The sequence below is a fragment of the Columba livia genome, chromosome 28 (genome assembly GCF_036013475.1).
Source record: "Columba livia isolate bColLiv1 breed racing homer chromosome 28, bColLiv1.pat.W.v2, whole genome shotgun sequence".
Classification (NCBI taxonomy): Eukaryota; Metazoa; Chordata; class Aves; order Columbiformes; family Columbidae; genus Columba; species Columba livia.
The window spans coordinates 2,158,011-2,181,922 of record NC_088629.1 but is presented as its reverse complement, the minus strand read 5'-3'; the positions used below and the strand labels follow the sequence as shown (position 1 = coordinate 2,181,922).

Below are 23,912 nucleotides of genomic sequence, written 5' to 3'. Positions count from 1 at the left end.
TGGCTTCAGCATCTCAGCCCCAAAGCCTCCGGTTCCGCTTTCCAAGACAGGGCTGGGCTTAGAGGATCTAGATGGCTGGTGAGCGGTCAGGATCCCAAAGAGGAATGCGGCCCCGGGAGCTCCCGCTGCTCAGATCCTGGGGTGCAACGGGGGCGAATGAGGGGGTGAGGATGGAGGAACAAGAGAGTCCCCGTCCCAGCTGCTCCGCGCCACCCCTGCTCCATGCCCAAATGATGCCTTTTCTTCTTGCAAAACCCCACGTTGGGGGGTTGAAAAGGTGCTGGACGTTGTTCCATAGGTGTGTTTCCACAACCAGGCGCTGCCCAGGGGTCCCAGCCCCAGTGTGTGGCCGTGGGACGTGACACGAGGGAGCTGCGTGGGGCCAGAGGGCGCGGGGGGTGGTGATGGTGCCAGGGAGAGGACACACACAGAGGCCAAAATTGGCCGAAAAATCACATTATCACAGAATCTCAAGGTTCCCAGTGCTGGCTCAGCCCACAGCACCTGCTGTTCCCAGCTGGTCTCCCATCCAAGCACTGACCAGGCCTGACCCTGCTTAGCTTCCCAGATCAGGTGTTCTCAGGGTGCTATGGCTGTGTATCTGTACGGTCTCCCATCCAAGCACTGACCAGGCCCGACCCTGCTTAGCTTCCCAGATCAGACCAGATGGGGCGTTCTCAGGGTGCTATGGCTGTATATATTACATTATGTATATATATATGTTCCCCAAGTATATCCTGATAGTATTTGAACTCAACCCCTTTTTCAAGGGCAGAGCAGAGGGGCAGGAGAACCTCTCTGACCTACTGACCACCCTCTTCTAACCCACCCCAGGTCCCATTGGCTTCCTGGCCACAAGGGCCCAGTGCTGGCTCATGGTCCCCCTGCTGTCCCCAGGACCCCCAGCTCCCTTTTCACTGCTCCAACAGCTCATTCCCAACTTACACTGGAACCTGGGCTTGTTCTGCCCACATTCAAGACTCTACACTTGCCCTTGTTCTATTTCATCACATTTCTCCCGCCCAGCTCTCCAGCCTGTCCAGGTCTCTGATGGCAGCACAGCTTCCAGTGTCACCCACAAGTCCCCGTTGGCCTCGTGTGGAAAATAAACCCCCCGGGTTTTGGCAGGAAACTGTCCCAGTGTGGCAGCCACCCTGCTGGGAGCCACCAGTACGCACTGGGACAGACCACACAGCACATGGGGAGCACAGTGAGCAGTCCCACCAGTGCCCCAAATCCCACCCCACTCATGGACTGGACCCACTGGAAAAACCTCCGCTGGCCCGGGGCTGCATTTCCCTCCCCACGGACTCTGGGCGGTTGCGGGGGAACCGAGTTCACCCCAAACCACAATTGCTGCCTGTGCTGGTGGCTCCCGGCCCCGGCGGATGTGCTGGAAATAGCCCTGGCGTGGCCACCGGCCCCTCCTCACCGGTGGCCGGGGAGCCCTATAAAGGCGCTGGGGGACCTGGGGGCTGCGCTGAACACGGCGCTGGTGGCGGCAACATGAAGCCCCTGGTCCTGCTGACCCTCCTGGCCCTGCTCACCCTCGGGCTCTGCCGCAGAGGTACGGGATGGGGGGGTGACACGGGGACCGTGCCCTGGGGGGACAAAGGGGCTTGGAGAGGGATGTGCTGAGCCAGCGGGGGCTGGAGGAGGTGATGGGGATCACGGCTCGTTTTGCCAGCTTGAGGGGGGGAAGGGGTGGGGGTCTGGGTGGGATGAGCGCCCCCCACCCCAAAAGGAGGAGTGGGATGAGGGTACAGACTGTGTGGGGTTCCCCCCGAGCCCACCAGCTGCCCCCACTGCTCCGGGTCCCCCCCACAGCTCCTGACGGCTCCGTCAGCGCCGCCGACTCGCCCAGCTCGGAAGGTGAGTGTGTGCGGGGGGATCGGGCCCCGGGATGGGGGTCCAGCCCTCCCTGACCCCCTGCTCTGCCCCCCGACCCCCTGCTCTGCCCCCTCAGCCTTCATCTCCAGACGCGCCAGCGCCGCTGTGGTGCGGAGACCCAAGAGGAATTACGTCTATGGCAGGTAGCGCTCAGCCCCGTGCGCTGGGGACCGGGACCCCCCGGTGACACTGGGGGTGACACACGTACCCCATCCAGTGCACGTGATCAAACCCCGTTTTCAGGAGGGGTCTCAATCTGAGCCTTTCACCAGGAGCCTCCAGCCCACCCCCAGGGCTGGGGACCCCCTGACGTCCCCCTGTGTCCCCAGCAGCGTGTACGGGGCCGTGCGGGACCCGCTGGAGGCCAAGCGCGAGGTTTGCGAGCTCAACCCCGACTGCGACGAGCTGGCCGACCACATCGGCTTCCAGGAGGCGTATCGGCGCTTCTACGGCCCCGTCTGACCCCCCTGTGTCCCCCCCGCCACGCTGTGGCCCTGCAGGTGCTGGGGCTGAGCCCAGAGCGCCAACACCCCCCCAGCATCCCTCCTGTTACCCCCTTTCTGTTAATGATGGAAAGAAATAAATGCACAAATGGTGGAGCCAGCCGCTGCCGCCGGTGTGGGACGGGGTTGCGACTGTCCCCGTGTCACCCCCATGAGGCCAAGGGGTCCATCTCTTGCCACCCAAAGGCTCTGGGACAGAGCGGTGTCACCGCAGAGCCGGTCCCAGCACCGCTGAGCCCAGGGCTCCCATCACCATCAGTCCGGTTGAGTTTAAGGGGGTGACTGCGGGGCTGCGACCCAGGGAAAGCGGGGGGAGATTGGGGCCGCGGGGCCGTGCGAAGTGCCAGCCCAGCACCTTGTGGTGGGTACCGCTGGGCTCTGGCTTTCCCACCCATCTGCATCGTCACTGTTGGGTCCCACACATGGTGACACCTCCCCCCTGACCCAACGTCACCTCCTGTACGGCCCTGGCCACAGTCCCTGGGGTCCCGGCACGATGGGGCCATCACCCCCGCACACAACGAGCCCCGATTTCACCAGCCAAACCCCTCAGCTCTGCCCCGGACCCCAGCGCCACAAGCGCCCAGTGCTGGCTCGTGGTCACCCTGCTGTCCCCAGGACCCCCAGCTCCCTCTCCCCTACACTATTTCCCCTCAGTTCAAGTCCAGGGTGAGGGGCTCGGGTCAGACCCACAGCGAGGGGGCGGCAACGGCGGCAGAAGTTGATTAACGGGCCAGCGAGTTAATGAACGGGGCTGGTAACGCTGAGCAGCACCTCGGCTCAGCCCTCCTGGACGTTTCCAGCCGCTCTGGAGGGAACAGTGACGGGTCCCTTTGGTTCGTTCTCCCACCAGGGACCAAAAGCCTTTCCACAACCTCCCTCTCCCACCTCCCCGCGGCCAGCGGCCAACAAGGAACTGGAAAGTAAATTATATCGGTGCTTGACACGTCCCACTAAAAATAAAGGAGCTTGGGTGGGAATGGATGGAAGACTTTTTCCCCTTATAAAATACCATCCCCAGCTTCCCTGGTCCCAGGGACCCTCGCAGCCCAATTTCAAGTGCTGCCAGCTCTGTCCTCAACACAAGTGCCACCAGTGGTGTCCCCAGGGCTCAGGAATGACCGGTTCTGTTTAACCTCTTTACCAATGATCAGGATGAGGGGGTCGAGTGCACCCCCAGTGGGTTCATGGACAAGACAAAGTTGGGAGGGAGTGTTGATGTGCTGGGGGCAGGAGGCTCTGCAGGGGGATCTGGATCGCTGGGCTGAGGCCAATGGTCTGAGTTCAACAAGGCCAAGTGCCGGGTCCTGCGCTTGGGTCACAACAACCCCATGGACGCTGCAGCTGGGGAAGAGCGGCTGGAAAAGGACCTGGGGGTGTTGGTGATGGGCTGAACACGAGCCAAGAGGCCACGGGATCCTGGCTGGTACCAGCACTGGTGTGGCCAGCAGGAACAGGGCAGCGACCGTCCCTGTGCTTGGACCTGGGGGGGACAAACCGCGAATGCTGGGGGCAGTTTTGGGCTTTTCAGGACGAGGCTTAAAATGGCGGCACCAGAATCACCTCAGGGCTCAAAATGGCGGCACCAGAATCACCTCAGGGCTCAGAATGGCGGCACCAGAATCACCTCAGGGCTCAGAATGGCGGCACCAGAATCAACTCAGGGCTCAGAATGGCGGCACCCGGGGTGGCGGGATCACCTCCCACCAAGAGAGACCTTGAGGTGCTGGAGCGAGTGGAGAGAAGGGAACGGAGCTGGTGAGGGGCTGGAGCACAAGTGTGATGGAGACTGAGGGACCTGGGGGTTCAGCTGGAGAACAGGAGCTGAGGGGAGACCTTCTGATCTCTGAACTGCCTGAAAGGAGCTTGGAGCCAGGGGGGTCGGGCTCTGCTCCCCAGGAACAAGCGCCAGGAGCAGAGGAAACGGCCTCAGGTTGCGCCAGGGGAGGGTGAGGGTGGATTTAGGAACAATTTCTTCCCCAAAGGGCTGTGGGGCATTGGAACAGGCTGCCCAGGGCAGTGCTGGAGTCACCAGCCCTGGAGGGCTGGACAGACGGACAGGAGGTTCTGATGTGGTTTAGTGCCAGAGCTGGGTTATGGTTGGACTCCGTGATCCTGAGGGGCTTTTCCAACGGAAATGATTCCACAGTTCTCATAAGGGGCCCTCACACTGACACTTCACAGTGACATGTTTGTGCAAACATACACTTTCCAACCCGTTCCAAAGCCAAGATGAGGAGCTGCCCAGGAAAGCGCTCCAGTGATCTGTGCTGATCACAACATTCTCATGTGGGCAAGAGGACAAACTGATCCCGAGCCAGAACCGCAGCCAGGAAAGGGGACAGAACAACAGACACGATATTCCTGTGGCGGGGATAAGGAAGGGACCCACCTATATTTCATCCTACCAAATCCAGAGCAAGCCAAGATGACGCCTTCCCTCCCGAGTCAAACAATATCCAACGGCGCTGGGGACCACAACGCTGCTGAGAAAGCAGAAAGTTGGGCAGCAAAGCTCAGGTTTGAGGGTGGATTCCCATATTCAAACCACAGGAGAAAGGCGGGCAGGGCTGGGAACCACCACAACACCAGCGCTACAAAGATCTTGTGTTTTATTAAGCCAGTCGATGTATTCGATCCCAGTGGGATGAGACCGCGAGCTCCGAGTCACCCCAGCCGGGTCCCAGCAGCGCTGGGCAAGAGCCACCCAAGCACAGGTACACACGCTGGGCTTTCCGCTTGTTTTGTGCTACAAAATTAGGACTGAGCGAGAGCCGATTGTCCCTCGGCTCCCACCAAACCGCAGCCTGGCCCTAAAGCAGACGGCGGCTGGACCAGCGACACGGGACCCTGTGCCAACCCTCCCGCCTTCATCCTGCGCTTCCCCGCCCTGCGAGAAGGGGAGAAAAGGATCCAAATAAAGCCGGGATGCAAGCGAAAATGCGAGGCAGCGCGGGCGGCGTGGAGCCGAGCGGGGATGGGAGCAGATGGTTCATGGAACCTGAGCCAAAACTCAAGCGCCGGTGAGCGCGGCCACCGCGTGGCACCAGGACGGTCCCCACCCCCAGAACCTCGCACCGGGTCACCCAGAGCATTCCGAGAGTAAAACGTGATGGTAACATAAAGAAACAACAAATCAAACCCAAGAAACACGCAAAACCACATTAAAAACCAAAGCTTTTGGCCCACGGGATTGTTCTTCGCTGTCCTCCCAGCGCAGCGGGCGGTGGGGACGGCCGGGGGTGGGCTCAGCGAGCCGGGACGGAACCAGCGCCGTATGGCACTGCTGGCGGCGCCGTCCGCAGCTCCCGGCAGCGCCGAGGCGCTCAGCAGCATCCCGGGGAAGCAGAGCGGCAAACCAGGCCCCGCGGAGCGTTTCCACCAACCTCGTGTTTCCTTCAGCCCTGGAGAAGCGCTCAGCACCAGTGGAGAAACCGACCTCCGGCTTTTGGCAACTGAGCTGGGATTTGGAGGCCACGCAACAAATCCCAAGTGGGACTAAGTGGCAGCGGCCCCGGGACGGGGTGGATCTGCGTCAATTCGCAGCCAGGGAGGGGACCCCAGCGCAGGACGCGTCTTCCTTCACCCCAGGCTCCAAGACACCGAGCGGAGCCTCCATGAGCAGGCAGCACGTGCCACCTCCCCTGAGGCCGCTTTGTGGCTTCGCTGCTCCAGCATCTCCTGCTTTCTCATCTTTGTGTATCTAGGGGGGGGATGTACATCCAAAACCCACCCAAAAACTCCTCAGGTCCTCAATCTGCATGTTGTGCAGAGGAAGGAGGTGGCACAGGGACCTTGCAGGTGCCGTTTCAAAGGTTACGATGCCCACTCACGATGCTGCTGGGCAGCGGTTGTAATGCCCCGGTGAAGGGCTGAGGGTTTTCCCTCCTCTCCGGGTATACAAAGCTTTGGGGTAATATTAAAACAACTCCTCGGAGCAGGGCACTTACTAGGGGGTGGTTATGAGGAGAGGGGTGCAGCCTGTATCAACCCGTCTCCTGAGAGCACCGACCCACCTCAGCTCCCTGTGCGACTGTTGGACGGAGACAATAACGAGCAGGACAAACATTCCCCTTCGCTTGCTGCTTCATTTTTCTCCCCTCAAGACCCAGCTGTGGCCAAGGAACACCCGGCCCAGCGCAAAGCTGAGCAGCACCCCCAGCTCCTCGCTGTCTTGATTTCGGCAGAGCGACGCTCTTGTCTTTACCAGCCAGACAGGACGGACAATCCTCTCGGGATACACAAGGCTCAGCTCGAGCAGCGCTCTGCAGCCCCTCCGACGGGCTTTGCGGCAAGCAGGTGAATGGTTTTCTTAAGCAGCAGACAAAATAAAGCAAAGTACATCAACAACATCCCCCAAAGCCCGGCTTTGCTGGATCAGGAATGTATTCCAGCGCACGCGAGCGGCAGCGCGTTCCCCAAGGCAGCAGAAGAGGACAAGACTGGTCTCTGTTTCGCCACACTGCTCTGGCTCACGCACTGAAGGACAAGTCCAACAAGACGATTCTCTTTCCTCTTCCTACCCCATCAAACAAAAATAACGAGCTAGACAAACAAACAGCTTCCAATAACAACACCGGTAGCGCTGGAGGAAGGAGCGACAAGCCTCCCAGATCTCTCGGAACACTCAAGATGAGTCAGTCTTTGAGCTGCCGTCCTGTTGTTTCCTCGGCTTGGCTTAGAAAAGCACGGCGAGTTTCAGGAGGAGCTGCAAAAGGAAAGAGCGGTGGGGAGACCCTGCTGGTCTGCCTCCCTTCACCCGCATCTCAGCCAGAACGGAAAGCTCTGCACTTCTCTCTGCTGCGCTGGAACTGAAATCGGAATGGAAATGAACCCTCTGGGACTCGCGCTGGGTTTTTCTTACTTTTTAGCTGAAAACAAGGACCATCCTGCCGCTCCGGTGCAACGCATCGCGCTAGGAAGTCTGCACAGAGTGTGTTACTTGCCTTTCTGTATTACACCCCTTTTGTGGCAGCTTCTGGCTGGCCCACGCGGAACACAGCAAATGTAGGAGACTAGTGGGTTTTAGTTGCATAGCTGCTGTTGGTTCGTGTGGATGGAGACACCTATTGAGTATGTCGACGCTGATGAAGCACAGAGGATGCCCAGCCCGTCTCCCACCGTCCTGGAATCCACCCGCTGCTTCTCGTCTGAGAAATCGGGACATCAGACACTGGTGGAGATGCTGTTGGGATGGAGGTTGGAAAGGTCCCACGGGGAATGAGCAATTCCAGTGTCCATCCAGGTAGCATCGCCCCTTCTTTTTGGGATGCTGAAAGCACTGAATGGTTTGCAAGCTCAGTCCTGCGCTGCTTTGCCTGCCCTGGACGGGGGTGAGGAAGGGGACGTGAACACTCACGTTCTCTCTAGCACAGCGGAGCAGCGGGTGGAACAGCCAGCAGGTGAGACAACGGCTTTGAGATCCTCCTTCCTCCTCCACAACTCACGGAAAGATTTAAGGGGGATAAATATAAAAGAAAAAACAAAAAGAAGAGGCATCGGGTCCTTGGGAGACGTCCGCTCCATCCTGGGGTCACAGCGCTCACGCCAAGCGCTTGAGCCTCATCCGTCTTCTCCGCCGGATCCGGCTCCTTCTCTCCAAGGTCTAACGCTGGAAGCGGAGTGGGAAGGGGGAACAGGGTCCGTGTCACCTCTCGCGCAGCCCGGCCGACCTCGTGTTGTTCGTGAAGCGTGCGGCTTGTAAGAAGAGCGAGGATGCGCTTCGGGCCCACGGGAGCGCTTGGGCCGCTCTCTCCTTGCAGACCAACATCCCCATGCACTGAGCCCGCTCCACGCGGAACAGGGAAGGAAATAAATACGCTTGTTCAAAGAAAAAGGAAATTATATTAAGAGCTTTTCCCCCCCTTTTAAATAGCATGTTTCCTATTTTCTCTGCCATCGGAAGAGTATCCAGAACCCCAAAGGAATTCCGCTAAACTAAGAATTAAAAGGAAAAAGCCCTTGAAAAATAATTAATTCAAAGGAGGGGGGATTAAAAAAACCCTAAATCTGCTTTTCTGTCACCAGATTGCCAAACAAGAGCTAAACACTCTGGATCTTCTTTTCCAAGCTGGGAGGGCTCCGTAGCTGGTTCAGTTCCGTTTCAGTCCGGGCGTGCGAAGCCGCTGCCCCCTCAGCTGCGGGGAGGACGGGGCGAGCGGCCCCGCGCGGCGCTGGCCCGTCTGCGGGCGGGAGGGGGGCAGAGCCCGGCCGCGCCGAGGCGCCTCTCTCTGCTCAGAGCAGCCGGCGCCGTCGGACATGTACAGCCATCTGCTTGGGTACGGGTGGAGGTGTCTGCGTGCGTGCCCCAATTGCCTTTTGGTTTATTTTTTTTTCCTTATTTTGTGTTTTTCTATTTTTTTTTTCTTTTTTTTTTTTTTTTTTAATTTTGTAGATATTTTTCTTATATTTTTGCCGCTGCCGCCGCTTCTTCACGTCGAAGTGTCGCCCGGAGTTTCGTTTCCTTTGTTCAGACGCTGCACGTTCCGAGAGGGGGAGAGAAAGGTACGCCAACCCGACGCCTTTCCGAACGTCAGCCCATCTCCTTCCACTGCTTGTAGAACTCCAGAACGTTCTTTATTTCCACGTTGGCGTTGGCGGCTGCCTGGATGGCAGACTGCAAGCAAGCAGACACAAACCAGCTTATTTCTTATCTTCACAACCCGGAGATTCTCATGGCTAAAAGGCTCTTCACGCCAAAGTCTGCACAGAGACGCTAATTATTCCCCCACTTTGCACCACAAAAGCGCGACAAATCGAGGGGCCTTTGAGGAAATAGGAGCCAGAGCCACTGACCTGCATGGGTGCTGAGAACGCGCTCCGGTCCTCCAGCTGAAAGCCCGTGATGATGGTGACCATTCCCGCGGTGTCATCCTCTCCGCTCCCCTGGGACACCGTCAGTTGTTTGCAGCTGTCCAGGATTTTATAGAGATTCCTGCCAAACAGATGCAAGGAAAGAGAAACAGAAGGGGAAATGGTCTGTTTGTGGAGCGCAAGTGTGATGGAGCCTGAGGGACCTGGGGGTTCAGCTGGAGAACAGGAGCTGAGGGGAGACCTTCTGATCTCTGAACTGCCTGAAAGGAGCTTGGAGCCAGGGGGGTCGGGCTCTGCTCCCCAGGAACAAGCGCCAGGAGCAGAGGAAACGGCCTCAAGTTGCGCCAGGGGAGGTTGAGGTTGGATTTAGGAACAATTTCTTCCCCAAAGGGCTGTGGGGCATTGGAACAGGCTGCCCAGGGCAGTGCTGGAGTCACCAGCCCTGGAGGGATGGACAGACGGACATGAGGTTCTGACGTGGTTTAGTGGTAGGCTTGGCAGTGCTGGGTTAACAGTTGGACTCGATGATCTCGAGAGTCTCTTCCAAAAAAACGCTGCTCTGATTCTATTCTATTATTCTATATATGCTCAGGAGGACACCTGCAAAGCAGGACTGTTTCTCCATTGCCTGTTGAGGGCTTTTCTGAGACCCTTCTTAGCACCAAGTGTTTGGTGCTACGCAAGATGCACAGATGGACACCCTAAAACTCTAGGGAATTTGACCATTACTCACATAGGGCATCAAATCAAGCTGTGTGATGGGTCCCAGTGCTCCCACCTCCCCAAAGCCACCCGCCTGCTGGCAATCAGGCTCAGACATCTCCAGATGCCGTCATCTTACCAGGCATCTAAATCTTGTCTCTTCAATTTGTGCCTCTCAAAGCTCTTCCCCACGTCTTTCTGGCAACGAATGTACCTGAGGAAAGATGGGAGTCACTGAGCTCACATGGAGACGGTCACACATCGGAGTCTACACCCCACAGCACGGGCTGCAGGACACAACAGTGGCTTTTATCAACCAAAATATCTACGTTCCTGCCCAAGGAATCCCCCATGAAATTCATTTGATAATCTCCCCTATCCCACCACCAACACGTGCAGCTCACAGGTGTCTCAAAGGCCCCCAGCCCTGACACAGGCCTTGAAGACGCAGTTTGTCTTCACAGAAGCACAACTGTTTGTCCTTCTGCTGCTAACACAGGCAGTAAAGCCCTTCCAGCACCCCCTGTGCACCAGTAAAAGGTATCGCTCGGTTTTACACTTGGATAAAGAGATGCAACTCCCTTTGTTCCTCAGAAGCAGCGACACTTCATGGCCATGCAGCAAGTAGGAGAGCAAGTGGAAAACCAGCTGCCAAATCTGTTACTTCACCACCTTCCCTCTTGCTGAGCGTGTTCCCGAGGCCTCGCTTGGCCACACTCGGGTGCAGAGGATGCACATCCTGCTCCTGCTATCGACACCTTCCACCCCAAAACACACCCCATCCAAAACCAAGGGCAAATCGCATCACTCCCCCAACTCTCACCTGTTTCCCTTTTTAAATTCTGCCTCCAGATACCGGATGCTGTCCCGAGCACCTGCGTTCTCCTTTTTCAGGAAGTCTAAGCCATCGATCACTAAAAGAAAAAGCAAAAGCATCTGACTTAGAGCTATAATTCTGCAAACCAATCCAGATGTGTCAAGGATCACTGTCTGGCACACAGCAGCAGCGGCTGCCACAGGAGGCAAAGAAGGTGAACAGCGTGTCTCTCTTGCCAGCGGTTCTTTGCTCCGCTATGTGGGATTCCAAGCACGGGCCACACAGAAAACAGGCCCCAAAATACTGATCCTTTATAAAAAAGGCAACAGCAGCAAGAGAGAAAGCCGCCTGCTTGCTTATGAGGGAATAAGGCACAAGCAGGCTTGGTTATTTGACGTGAAAAGGAGCTCCCGTACCTGTTCGAGGGATGATGATGATGAACCTCCCGCTGGCGGCCAGCTGCTTGACAACAGCCAGGTGCTGGCAAAGGGCCTGGGTGTCGGGGACAAGATACGGTGACATGGCCGACTGTGCTTTGGGCTGCTGGAGACTCCCCTCCAGCTGCGAAACCTCCAGCTGCAAACAAAACGCAGGCACAGAGACACTTGTTTCACATTGATGCTGAAACAAACGATTAAACAGGGTGAGACTTGCCCTGCAAAGGTGCATCAGGACCTCCGGACCTCCGGACTCGGAGCTGAGGGTGGGATGGAGCCAGAGGGGTTGATCGTCTCACTGGACACTGGGGTGCAGCCCAACCTGAGCGCTGGGTGCAGTTTTGGGCACCTCAATATGGGAACGACATCAAACTATTGGTGTGTCCAGAGGAGGGTGAACATGACGGTGAAAAGCCTTGAGGGTGAGAATTAGGAGGAGCAGTTGAGCTCCTTCCTCAAGGGGTCAGCAGAGGTGCTGATCTCCTCTCTCTAGTGACCAGTGACAGGACACAAGGAAATGGAATGAAGCTGCATCAGAGGAATTTGGATTTGGAGAGCAGAAAGGGAGCTGGGGGTCCTGGGGACAGCAGGGTGACCATGAGCCAGCACTGGGCCCTTGTGGCCAGGAAGCCAACGGGACCTGGGGTGGGTTAGAAGGGGGTGGTCAGTAGGTCAGAGAGGTTCTCCTGCCCCTCTGCTCTGCCCTGGGGAGACCACACCTGGAATCTTGTGTCCAGCTGTGGCCCCTCAGCTCCAGCAGGACAGGGAACTGCTGGAGAGAGTCCAGCGCAGCCACCAAGATGCTGGGGGGAGTGGAGCATCTCCCGTGTGAGGAAAGGCTGAGGGAGCTGGGGCTCTGGAGCTGGACAAGAGGAGCCTGAGGGGGGACTCATTGCTGGGGATCAAGATGGAAAGGGGCAGTGTCAGGAGGATGGAGCCAGGCTCTTCTGGTGACAACCAGGGACAGGACAAGGGGCCATGGGTGCAAACTGCAACACAGGAGGTTCCGCTGGAAGATGAGAAGCAACTTGTTGGGGTGAGGGTGGCAGAGCCTGGCCCAGGCTGCCCAGGGGGTTGTGGAGTCTCCTTCTGTGCAGACATTCCAACCCGCCTGGACACCTTCCTGTGTAACCTCATCTGGGTGTTCCTGCTCCGGGGGGATTGCACTGGATGAGCTTTCCAGGGCCCTTCAACCCCTCACACTCTGGGACTCTGTGAAGTCCAGACTGGACATTAGGAAAACGTTCATCACCAAGAGGGTGGTTGGTGACTGGAACAGGCTCCCTGGCGAAGTGCTCACAAGCCTGTCAGAGTTCAAGGTGCATCTGGACAATGCTCTTGGGTATGTGGTTTAGTTTTAGGTAGCCCTGGGAGGACTTTGGTTGGACTTGATCCTTTTGGGTCCCTTCCAAGTTGAGATATTCTTTAAGCCTGTCTTTGCAGAGAAGATTTACTGGCCCTGTGTGGATGGGAGCAGAGAGCTCCCCTTTCCCTCCCCACTTTCAGACCTTTCAGCCACGACCATGCCCAGTTTCAGGCTGGAACCAGCATCTCCTACCTGCAGTCGGAGCTGAGCCATATCTCTCATTAGCCTGTTCCGACGAGCTTCCTCTGCAGCCTAGTTACAAAAACAAACTTCCATGTCAATTAGCAGAAAACACACAAGCTGACACCCTTCAAGAAACAGGGTGAAAAGAGGACACCCGAGTAGCTTTGGGGATGATAACAGGAACAAAACATTCACCTCCCACCAGGTATCTGTGGTTAGAGTTACAATCTAATAGTGATCTACCAGAAATTGTGCTAAATACAGAGAATTAGCCCAACTCACCATGTGAAACTGGGCTTGGGCCTGGTGCAGTAAGTTGTCTTGCTCCGACTGGGCTATGCTGATGAAGATCCCAAGCTCTGCGTTGAACTGCAGGATGCTGCCTTGCAAGTGGGTGATGAAGTGGCCGAAGCTCCGAATGCAGCAAATGCGAACAACGGACTGCAAAGAAGCAGACGGGCAACCACATCGCAGCCGCATCTCCCCATGGGGACGGTAACCCGAGCCGGTTCCAACCCTACAGCTCACGCTTTTGGAAAAGGCGGAAAGAAAACACCCCCAAACGGACAGCAACAAAAAACCCAACCCAAACCACAAAGGAAACATTTCTGATGGGAACGTGCTTCTGAATATAGAGACATGCGGAGAGGGCTGTGGCAAAGCCCAGAAAGCTTAGAAGTGCTTGCGATCTGGGCTTCCCCAGCTCAAGAAAACCTCAGAAAAACATCCACAGGCTCTGCCCCTTAAATCTCTGCTCAAGCGCTTAGTGCTGGGAAAAGGAATAAAAGAACACAACGAGCCTTTGTGCTTGGGAAAGCAAAGTGCTGTGTGAGGGCAAAGGGTGCCACGTGAGCTAAGATGCACCAACTTGTGCATTTATTAGAGAAGGATCACAGGGAACTCCAAGCAAATCCCCTTCATTCAAGGCAGGGCAGGGGTAACGACCCTTCTGCCCAGACGGGGAGGTGAGGAGACTGCACGCAGCAAAACTGTCAACGTGTGGCTGTGTTTCCTTTCGTAATGACTCTAACAAGGAAAGCATTGTTTTAAAATGCTCATTTTTTGATAGACCGACGACTGCAGCAACCACCAGCAACATGAACCCAGCTCAGACTCAATATCACAGTATCACAGTATGTTTGGGATGGGAAGGGATCTCAAAAGCTCATCCAGTGCAATCCCCCATGGAGCAGGAACACCCAGATGAGGTCGCACAGGAACATGTCCAGGTGGGTTTTGAATGTCTGCAGAGAAGGAGACTCCACAACCCCCTGGGCAGCCTGTTCAGTGTCTGCCACCCTCACTGAGAAGAAGTTTCTTCTCAAATTTAAGCAGAACCTCTTGTGCTCCAGCTTGATCCCATTACCCCTTGTCCTATCATCGTTTGCCACCGAGAAGAGCCTGGCTCCGTCCTCATGGCACTCACCCTTTATATATTTATAAACATTAATGAGGTCACCCCTTAGTCTCCTCTTCTCCAAACTAAAGAGCCCCAGCTCCCTCAGCCTTTCTTCATAAGGGAGATGCTCCACTCCCTTAATCATCTTCGTTGCCCTACACTGGACTCTCTCCAGCAGTTCCCTGTCCTGCTGGAACTGAGGGGCCACAACTGGACACAAGATTCCAGGTGTGGTCTCCCCAGGGCAGAGCAGAGGGGCAGGAGAACCTCTCTGACCTACTGACCACCCCCTTCTAACCCACCCCAGGTCCCATTGGCTTCCTGGCCACAAGGGCCCAGTGCTGGCTCATGGTCACCCTGCTGTCCCCAGGACCCCCAGGTCCCTTTCCCCTACACTGCTCTCTAATATGTAATGTCCCAACCTATACTGGAACCTGGGGTTGTTCTGCCCAGATGCAGGACTCTACACTTGCCCTTGTTAAATTTCATCAGGTTATTCCCCGCCCAACTCTCCAGCCTGTCCAGGTCCCGCTGGATGGCAGCACAGCCAATAGATTAAATCAGTTTGGGGTCTTTTTTTGGCAAGAAAGAACCAGATCTCCATCTGCACCCCCAGAAAGGGACATGGAGGATTTTCCCTGCTCACCTCCTCAACCGCTGAGAAAATGGGCCGGTCCTGCTCAAAGTTAAACCTCTTGTGTGCATTTTTCAGAGGGGGAAGATTTCGCAGGGCCACATCTTCTGGGAGCAGCAAGTTGGCTTTCAGGTCTGGGAGCTCAGCACCGCTCAGGATGTCTTTGACTTCGTTAGACAGGGCCAGCCCTGGAGAGGACGGAGGGGAACACGGCAAAATGTGGTGATTTAAAGAACTGATGCGGCATCCAAGAGCAAACCTGCTCTAAGGCACACAATCCATAATGATCAGAGGTTTTAAATTACACGTGTACTGTGAGCGAGTGTTGGAGGAGGAACGTTCCCATTCATTTCAACAGAAAAGCATCCCTGTTTAAACTACGCTTCTCAGGAACCATGGGGACCTTTAGGTTGAGGTACAGGGCACATCACGAGCATTCAGAGTTTAAAACTCATTTCCACAATTGCCATGACAGAAATCACACCTTTACTTACGCTCTTGACAGTCAATTTTAATCCTCTTGACCACATAAGGTCTCAGGCTATTGTCGGCCATATATAATACATCACAGAATCACAGAATCGACTGGGTTGGAAAAGACCTCAGAGATCATCGAGTCCAACCCTTGGTCCAACTCTAGTCCGTTTACTAGATCATGGCACTAAGTGCCATGTCCAATCTCAGTTTAAAAACCTCCAGGGCCTGTGAGTCCAGCACCTCCCTGGGCAGCCATTCCAATGCCTGACCACTCTCTCTGTAAAGAATTGCTTTCTAATATCCAGCCTAAATTTCCCCTGGCAGAGTTTAAGCCCATGGCCCCTTGTCCTATTGCTGATGCCTGGGAGAAGAGCCCAATCCCCACCTGGCTATAACTTCCCTTCAGGTAGTTCTAGAGAGTGCTGAGCTCAGCTCTAAGCCTCCTCTTCTCCAGACTAAACAAGCCCAGCTCCCTCAGCCTCTCCCCATAGGGCTTGTGTTCCAGTCCCTTCCCCAGTCGTGTTGCTCTTCTCTGGACCCGCTCCAGCACTTCAATGTCTTTCCTGAACTGAGGGGCCCAGAACTGAACACAACACTCCAGGTGTGGCCTCACCAATGCAGAGCACAGGGGAAGGATCACTGCCCTTGTCCTGCTGACCATGCTGTTTTTGATACAGGACAGGATACCGTTGGCCTTCTTGGCCACCTGGGCACACTGGTGGCTCATGTTGAGCTTCCTGTCCATTAGTCCCCCAGGTCCCTTTCTGCCTGACTGCTCTGCAGCCACTCTGTGCCCAGCCTGGAGTGCTCAGGGGGTTGTTGTGGCCAAAGTGCAGCACCCGGTGCTTGGCCTTGTTGAACTTCATCCCATTGGAATCAGCCCATTTTTCCAGTCTATCCAGATCCCTCTGCAGAGCCCTCCTGCCTTCCAGCAGGTCGACACTCCCTCCCAGCTTGGTGTCATCAGCAAATAAAGTCTATGAGACAGAATTTAACTGGAATGGTGTTTAAACACAAAACCAACACGTGCGTGATGTCACTTCCCATTGTGCTCATTATCAAACTGCTAATGGCAAATCTCCTGCCACGGGATCCATCAAAAACATGGAAATCCCTGATGACCAGGTTGGCTAAAACGGTACGTGGTCACGTCCTTCTCCAGTACCTGATTCCTGCAGGTCGGCAGCAGAAGGCAGGAGGTTGAGGAGCACAGACAGCCTGTTCCACAGGCTCTGGGAGCTCTGCAGGAACGAAACACAAAGTGTCAGGACAGACGTGTGCGATAACCAGGCCTCTTGGGCCTTTCTGCATCTAGATATAATAATAGTAATAAAAGATACAAAAATAGTAATAAACATCATCATCGACAAAACAATTGATGTACAATGCAATTGCTCAGCCGGTGGGGTATTTAACATCATCACTTTCTGTCCAGAACTGGGACAGTAGCTTCAATGTGCCCTTAGCAGCCCAGCCCAGGGTGAAAAATGTAATGAAGTATAACAGGGGCAAGTATAGAGTCTTGAATGTGGGCAGAACAAGCCCAGGTTCCAGTGTAAGTTGGGAATGAGCTGTTGGAGCAGTGAAAAGGGAGCTGGGGGTCCTGGGGACAGCAGGGGGACCATGAGCCAGCACTGGGCCCTTGTGGCCAGGAAGCCAATGGGACCTGGGGTGGGTTAGAAGGGGGTGGTCAGTAGGTCAGAGAGGTTCTCCTGCCCCTCTGCTCTGCCCTTGAATAAAGGGTTTAGTTCAGACACTATAAGGATACACTTGAGAAACATATATACATATATATATAAAATATATGCAGCCATAGCACCCTGAGAATACCCCATTGCATCTGATCCAGGAAGCTAAGCAGGGTCGGGCCTGGTCAGTACTTGGATGGGAGACCAGCTAGGAACAGAGAGGTTCTGCTGCCCCTCTGCTCTGCCCTGGGGAGACCACACCTGGAATATTGTGTCCAGCTGTGGCCCCTCAGCTCCAGCAGGACAGGGAACTGCTGGAGAGAGTCCAGCGCAGCCACCAAGATGCTGGAGGGAGTGGAGCATCTCCCGTGTGAGGAAAGGCTGAGGGAGCTGGGGCTCTGGAGCTGGACAAGAGGAGCCTGAGGGGGGACTCATTGCTGGGGATCAAGATGGAAAGGGGCAGTGTCAGGAGGATGGAGCCAGGCTCTTCTGGTGACAACCAGGGACAGGACAAGGGGCAATGGGTGCAAACTGCAACACAGGAGGTTCCGCTGGAAGATGAGAAGCAACTTGTTGGGGTGAGGGTGGCAGAGCCTGGCCCAGGCTGCCCAGGGGGTTGTGGAGTCTCCTTCTGTGCAGACATTCCAACCCGCCTGGACACCTTCCTGTGTAACCTCATCTGGGTGTTCCTGCTCCGGGGGGATTGCACTGGATGGGCTTTCCAGGGCCTTGCAACCCCTGACACTCTGGGGTTCTGTGACCAAGCAGATGCAGCCTCAGACCGAATCCTGAGCAGTTCCCACCTGAGCACACATGATGATGAGGTCTGTGTTTGTCCTCAGCCAGTCCAGGAACACCTTGACAGTGAGCAGCAGCCCTTCGTTGGTCACGATCTCCAGCTTCTCCTGAAGGGATCGCTCGTTTCTGCAGGATTTGTAACTCGAAATGCTTTCCTCCGATTCAGACACATCATCTGGAAAACGAAGGGCAAAGCAGGATGGCAGGCGTGAAACCCCTTGAGAATCCAAGCCCTACTGCTATGAAAACAACGCTATTCAAATACATTCCTGGAGCGGCAACATCTGTGTAACCCATCGAAGGAAAATGTTAAACAGAACTAAATTCATGTGTTGCTTCCTTTACCCTCATCTCTTTCAAGTGGGTAGCAAGCAACGCCAGGAGCCAGCAAACATTAACATGATCTAATATTCCCTCTTCAAATGCTGAACGATGCCAGGGCCGCAGGCCCGTTCAATTTGGCAGCACAACGCAAAAAACGCTTCCTTGCTTCAGGGAAGTTGGGAGGAATGACAAACAAGACCAAACAGGCTCGTGTGGTTTTATCTGAAACACAAACAATTCCCTGTAGCGCACCAGATCTATCTCCCTTTCAAGCTGTTTTTTGCCCAGATCACGACTTGTTTGCACAGGGATGAAGATGCTGCAGCTCCACCTGCTGTGGATCTGCAGTTTGGGTCACAGAGAGGAGCTCTCGACTCCTCCTGCAGACACCCAGGTCACATTAACACTGTGGAGCTTTGCAGAGCTGATAATCAGACGCCTTCCCAGGCTGCGTCCGCACTGTCCATCACCAGAGAAAGCGTCTGATTACTGACATTTCACATGGGAAAAAGGAAAAAAGTCCACATTTTTAATACCTACTGGAATCATCCTCTGTATTATCAGAGCTACTCAGCCAGCTGAGCAGAACAACAGGTCATGCTGGTTGGCTGCAGGTGTTTCCTTTGCTCAGCGCACGTATTCCTGGACGTCAGGCGATATGAGTAAAGCTCCTCCTTCAGAAAACACCCAGCCCCAAACCTGAGGAGTATCTGCTGCTCCTCCACACCTGGCCGAAGAACTTGCACCATAGGAAGGGATGGATTTTAGCCAACACCTTACAACACTCTACAGAGAACCACAACAACTATTTGGAATGAAGTCACTGATCCTTACCTTGCTCTACCAAGCTGGGCTTATCTAGATCTCCGTTGACACACGGTTTGCTTTCGATTCCATCCTTCAGGACGGGCTGCTCGCTGTTGGGTTTGAGGAGGATGTTGCTGAAAGTGGGAGCCAAGCGAAAGCAGCGTTTGGTCTGAAACAGCTGGGTGGACATGGCCTGGAGGTTACTGGCTATGCTCGCGTCGTTAGCGCTAAGGGATGCTGGCCCATTGACGGCCGGGTCCGCAGCCTCGCTTTTCGAGATGCTCGGGCTCTTGGAGTCCCCCAGCCCGCTGCCATCCACACAGTTTAAGGCCTCTTTGGGCCCACTTTTGCCTCGGCCGCTTCCCTCCTCACCCGGCTCGTCCTCCATGTCCTCCAAGTCGGAGCGAGATTCTTGGCTGTTCATGTCAGAGTCCGTCTCCACATCAAAAGCAGCTTCTGCTTCCACGTCGCTCTTCTCTGAGCCGCTTTCTGAGCCATCGCTGCCCTTTGTGGAGCCCTGGCTGGAGTCCGAGTCGAAGCCCTCGCTCAGGTCACTCTCATCCACCTTCTGGGGGTGGCGGCGGCGACGCAGACAGGAAAGGCGGGAGTATTTCTTGCTTTTCTTGCAGTCGTTCTTCCGCTGTTCCTCGCTGGGCTGATGATTCGCCACGTGGGCTTCAGCTTCCTTCTCAATCGAGTTCAACGGCTCCCGCGGCTCCTGGTCATCTGCGGGCATTCAAAATGTGACCACAAGTTAAGAAAGTCACAGAATCAGAGTGTCACACAATGTGAGGGGTTGGAGGGCCCTGGAAAGCCCATCCAGTGCAATCCCCCCCGGAGCAGGAACACCCAGATGAGGTTACACCATGTCCTTGCCCTCTTACCTGTGCCATCGCTCTGAAAGGCTGGGACTGGATTCTCCCCTTCTTCTAGCTCTGCCTGCAGGCGAATATTGACGTGGTTTATCAGATGAGAGAAGAGCGCCAGCGTGAAAGCGATGGCTGCGCTGTACTGCTTCGAACCTGCAACAAGCCAGAGCGATGAGTTGGAGGAGACCGACCGCTGGTCCAAAACGTGGATGTCAATTAAGACAACATCTCCAGCCTAATTGCACCGTTAATCGCAACATTTCTGAACGGCTGAATAAAGCACTGGTTACCTGCCCGCTTGAGGCTGTGAACACTCATGAGGCAGATGATCACCATGCGAAAGATGAGGAGATCAGGAAGGAAGGAGTAGCCACTCTCATACTCTTCTTCATCTTCACTAGTTGAACTCAGATTAGGAGGAGAAGGCAGGTAGAACAAGCAGAGGTTGAAATCCTCCAGCACGGACTGGCAGAGAGATGTCAGCTCAGAATCCAAAGAGCTTATCGGGAGGAAAATATAAACAAGGATTATTATTCAAGATCCAAGCTCCTGACAATGGGAACTGAACCAACACAGGCAGTACTTTAGCATCAGACAGGATGAAGCACCAGCGAGATGGATCAGATGGCGTCTTCCTCTCCAAAGCTGCTAAACTAAGACCAACAATAACCAGAGCATCTTCCTGCAAAGGTGGGTCACCCAAAAATACAGGACTGGGAGCTCAGGGAGTCGCTGTTAAGATACACAGGGCACTTCAATGCTAAAGGCAGCAGAAGTTTGGGATCTGCTGCTCAGTTCAAGGGCTACATTGGCGACTCAACTTCTCCTCTAACTCGCAGCCCCATAAGAATATTGCAGAACCCTCTGGAGGTTCAAAGGAAGCACCACCCATGGTATTCAGTATAACAGGAGTCTCCTGGTTACAAAATTAACCCGTCTCCAAAATATCTAGTGAATCCTTTTCAGGAGACAACGTTCTTGGGAAATGGAAGTAATTTCCAGTTTTCTCCTGCTCTAAATATGCGTTAAGCAGATATTAAATGAGCCTCGAACTTCTACCACGCTATCATTCAATATTTGAAAGGTAACCCTATGCTGGGCTGCATTAGCAAGGAGGAAAATGAGGATTCCTCTGTATTTGGCACTTGGGAGATGGTGTCTGCTGCACGGCATCCAGCCCGGAGGTACAGAAAAACCCCACAACACCAAAAAGACACTTAGTCCAGCAGAGAACTGTCGAGGTAAACAGAGGATATGATGTAGAGAAGAGGCAAAGAGGAGCGAGTTTGTTCAGCTTGAAAGATAAAGGGCTCAGGGGGTGTAATTGGGTTTTCAGAAGCCAAATAGGTGGTTAGAGGACAGCAAGAGGAAAGGAAACAACAGGTACGAGCTGCAGAAAAGGCAAAATGAGAATAGAAACAAGGAAGAAAGATCCCAGAGTGAAGGTGGTCAGACACCAGAGGGGTCTAAATCAGTTTAAATCCATTTAGAATGGATTGGAATCTCCCTTCACAGCGCATCCTGCTCTGGGAAGGACCAGATCCCTACAAAGTCCAAGAGGAGTTTAACTGTGTGCATAAGCCCTTTAAAACACCTGCTCTATTTAAAGCATTTGCTGACTGAACAAGGCAAGAAAACACCAAAGGCAGAGCGCAGAGATGAGCTGCGGGAGCTCCACATTCACTCAGCTACCAGCTTGATTTAGCCAGAGTCACAAAGTATTTAAGCCTTTGGTACTCCAGCTTCCATCAGAAGACAATCTTCACCCTCCCTGCAGCGTTAGAAGACTAAATTCTTAGACCTTTTGACAGAAACCCTCAGCGCAGGGACTGGTATCCTACAGCGTCTTCCAGTTCTGGATGCTTGCTACTGTGTGTTATTAATAGAAGAGAGAATCTCCCATAACCTTACCTGCTTTTTGGCTGCAGAAGGCTCTGCAGGTACATAAAGCTCACCAGCAACCTCTTAATGTCTTTGCCTCTAGAAAGATGGAGAAGAAAACAAAGTAAAGCAGGTACCGTGTCACAGAGATGGACTAGACTGTTAATAAAGGTAAATCAGGGCTCAACTGAAAACTACATTCTGATAAAACTGGAGCAAAAGACAGCTTATACACTTCTAATTCACACCATATGCCTCAACCCTCGTGAACAGCCACCAGCTCCGGGGAGGCCTGAGGAATCTCTCACCTCAAACTCCACACCTGGCCAGCATTTTAAGCTTTTCTCCTGAAATGATGACCCGAGAGATCAAGAATGGAATCCAGAGCGGAGCTCTCGAAATTCAGGGCACAGTCACCGCCTCGAACGGGCCACGTAGCAGCTCCCAAAAGACGCTACTTTCAGCACCGCAAACCCCCAGCCTGCGCCCCCCTCCTTTTCTTTTCTTCTCTTACCGTTTCTTGCTCGGCGACAACCTCCTGGTCTCACATTTCTTCAACTGGTGATACATTTTGGCTGCTTTGTCGTAGAGCCGCTTCAGGTTCCCATAGGCACCTTCAAAGGACACTTCAGACTGGATACTGAGATCCCAAAACAGAACACGGCCAAAGTTACTTTGCCACAGGGTCGCTCGTATTTTATGGCTTTAATTCACCAGAAAGTTATTTAGGCATCGAAGCATGAAGACGGGTCCCTAGTGCTTTTGTTTGAATGTGTTGGGCCTACGTAACCCCCACTGATGTCTGCAAACCCCATTCCGAGCTGCGCCGCAGCTCCATCTGCATTGTTTAAGCACCTTTTCCAATTTGTGCCTTAAAGCAGCGTTCAAATAACTGAATTCCACCCATCTCACTGCACAGGGTGCGTCAGCACCTCCATCCCCCTTCAAACCTGGCCCTCCAGCACAGGTAGATAAAACCCTGCCCTCCAAGTGCTGCCCCACACGTGTATTTTGGCGACGAGCACAACAGTTTGGTTCAACCAAGCTTATTTCTTCTTATCAGTCCTGATAAACCCGCCTCTCTTCCCCATTCCCCCGAAAACAGGAACAAGTCCGAAGCAAAGGAGAAGAGAATCTGGCACCAGCAACCCCAGTGTGAGATCCTCACAGACACTCACCAGCGTAAGTAGCAATAAGTCGCTTCCACGTTGTAGTATTTGCTCCCTGCCAGTGTCCCCAGCTGGTTAAAGGGCATCCCTGTTGGCAAAGAGAGGGGCAACGGAGTGAACGCACACTTCTCAACGGTCCTGCTAGAAAGCAGATCCTTTCCTTCTCACGACGTCTCCACACCAGGACAGGAGATGCAAACATCGATAAAGCTGCACTGCAAAGGTCTGGGCTACTCAATCCTTTCACCACCTCGTTTTCTTTCTGTTTTATAGTGCTTATAGATCCTCCCCACCTTCCTGCTAGTTATCTACATGAGAAAGCAGCGCAAACAACGCCTCTTTCTCTGAATTAATAACGCCACGGCCTGGATTCTGGGATGGTGTATTCCTCTTGACGCAGACTATCAGCATCTCACCGTGCTACAAAGTGTTTGTCGCTTATTGGTATTTAGGACTGGCCTGTCAAACAACTCAGCGAGAACTCTGCAAAGACAGCACAGAGAAAACATCTCTCTGGAACCGGATGCTTTTTGAGCTAAGACAAGATTTCAACTCTCACCGCAATGTGTTCCCATAAATAGGAGAAAGCAGCACATGAGATCTTTTTGCAGGTGTAAAAAGAGGGAGATGATCAGTAACACTTTGCTTCTGCTTAGCTGGGACAGCTTAGCCAGACGAGCACAACTTTACCGCATCCACGCAAGTCTGAGCTTCTACAGGGAATAAACCCACTCCCCTCTCAGCAGCCGGATACAAACCTGACCAGAGCAGATTGCGGTGACGTGGTGTGGACAACTAAGAACTCAGGGTAACTCACCAATTTGCGGTGCAACAGATAGAGCTTGATAGTAAAATCGCTCAGCCAGCAGCTCTGTGTCCACACCTGCCAGTTCGTTCTGGTAGCGAGCTGAAAGAGAACCGCACACATCAGGAACCGGGCGGCACCGCCTTCCCTTCCCTTCTAGAGAAGCACAGTTTCCCTACAGATTAAAAATACTGGCCAAGGCAACAAATCCATCAAAGAAGAACTGCTCCGTTTGTGCTCCATTTTCCAGTACCTCAGACTATATTGTACCACAGCGAGTGTGAAGTCTACAGCAAACAGTTGACCTAATAAAATACCTGGTTGTGGCTAGACTGAGGGGTTTTTTGACA

General features: G+C 54.1%; 2 protein-coding genes across 3 annotated transcripts in view; one reads left to right on the top strand and one right to left on the bottom strand.

Moving 5' to 3' along the window:
- Positions 1 to 816: 816 nt before the first annotated feature.
- On the top strand, positions 817 to 2,487 carry BGLAP (bone gamma-carboxyglutamate protein). 2 transcript variants are annotated; one of them, XM_065043270.1, is made up of 4 exons: positions 817 to 1,567; positions 1,828 to 1,872; positions 1,967 to 2,033; positions 2,220 to 2,487. In XM_065043270.1, exons 1-4 carry the CDS (start codon positions 1,051 to 1,053, stop codon positions 2,350 to 2,352), a joined length of 762 nt encoding a protein of 253 aa, XP_064899342.1. In that variant the 5' UTR covers positions 817 to 1,050; the 3' UTR covers positions 2,353 to 2,487. The 2 variants fall into 2 exon arrangements, with proteins under 2 accessions (XP_064899342.1, XP_064899341.1); XM_065043269.1 differs by having other exon boundaries at positions 899 to 1,567; positions 2,223 to 2,487.
- A 6,217-nt stretch (positions 2,488 to 8,704) lies between these two features.
- The window catches only part of SMG5 (SMG5 nonsense mediated mRNA decay factor), a 28,844-nt gene continuing 13,636 nt past the window's right edge, over positions 8,705 to 23,912 (bottom strand). Inside the window, exons 6-22 of the mRNA XM_065043259.1 lie at positions 23,575 to 23,664; positions 22,767 to 22,845; positions 22,103 to 22,228; positions 21,619 to 21,687; positions 19,998 to 20,206; positions 19,723 to 19,860; positions 18,866 to 19,564; positions 17,713 to 17,882; positions 16,387 to 16,462; positions 14,757 to 14,932; positions 12,994 to 13,152; positions 12,721 to 12,780; positions 11,142 to 11,301; positions 10,732 to 10,822; positions 10,048 to 10,122; positions 9,189 to 9,327; positions 8,705 to 9,009 (exon numbers count right to left, since the gene is read on the bottom strand). Of these exons, the coding sequence (XP_064899331.1) occupies positions 8,926 to 9,009; positions 9,189 to 9,327; positions 10,048 to 10,122; positions 10,732 to 10,822; positions 11,142 to 11,301; positions 12,721 to 12,780; positions 12,994 to 13,152; positions 14,757 to 14,932; positions 16,387 to 16,462; positions 17,713 to 17,882; positions 18,866 to 19,564; positions 19,723 to 19,860; positions 19,998 to 20,206; positions 21,619 to 21,687; positions 22,103 to 22,228; positions 22,767 to 22,845; positions 23,575 to 23,664 (2,600 nt within the window). The 3' untranslated portion in view covers positions 8,705 to 8,925. The remainder of the gene's footprint in view (positions 9,010 to 9,188; positions 9,328 to 10,047; positions 10,123 to 10,731; positions 10,823 to 11,141; positions 11,302 to 12,720; positions 12,781 to 12,993; positions 13,153 to 14,756; positions 14,933 to 16,386; positions 16,463 to 17,712; positions 17,883 to 18,865; positions 19,565 to 19,722; positions 19,861 to 19,997; positions 20,207 to 21,618; positions 21,688 to 22,102; positions 22,229 to 22,766; positions 22,846 to 23,574; positions 23,665 to 23,912) is intronic.

Bases quoted from the DNA above. Each gene is read 5' to 3' on its own strand.
- BGLAP (XM_065043270.1), top strand. From the start codon at position 1,051: ATGGCAGCACAGCTTCCAGTGTCACCCACAAGTCCCCGTTGGCCTCGT. The intron at 1,873-1,966 runs GTGAGTGTGTGC...CTGCCCCCTCAG, and splicing joins CGACTCGCCCAGCTCGGAAG to CCTTCATCTCCAGACGCGCC. The intron at 2,034-2,219 runs GTAGCGCTCAGC...CTGTGTCCCCAG, and splicing joins AGGAATTACGTCTATGGCAG to CAGCGTGTACGGGGCCGTGC.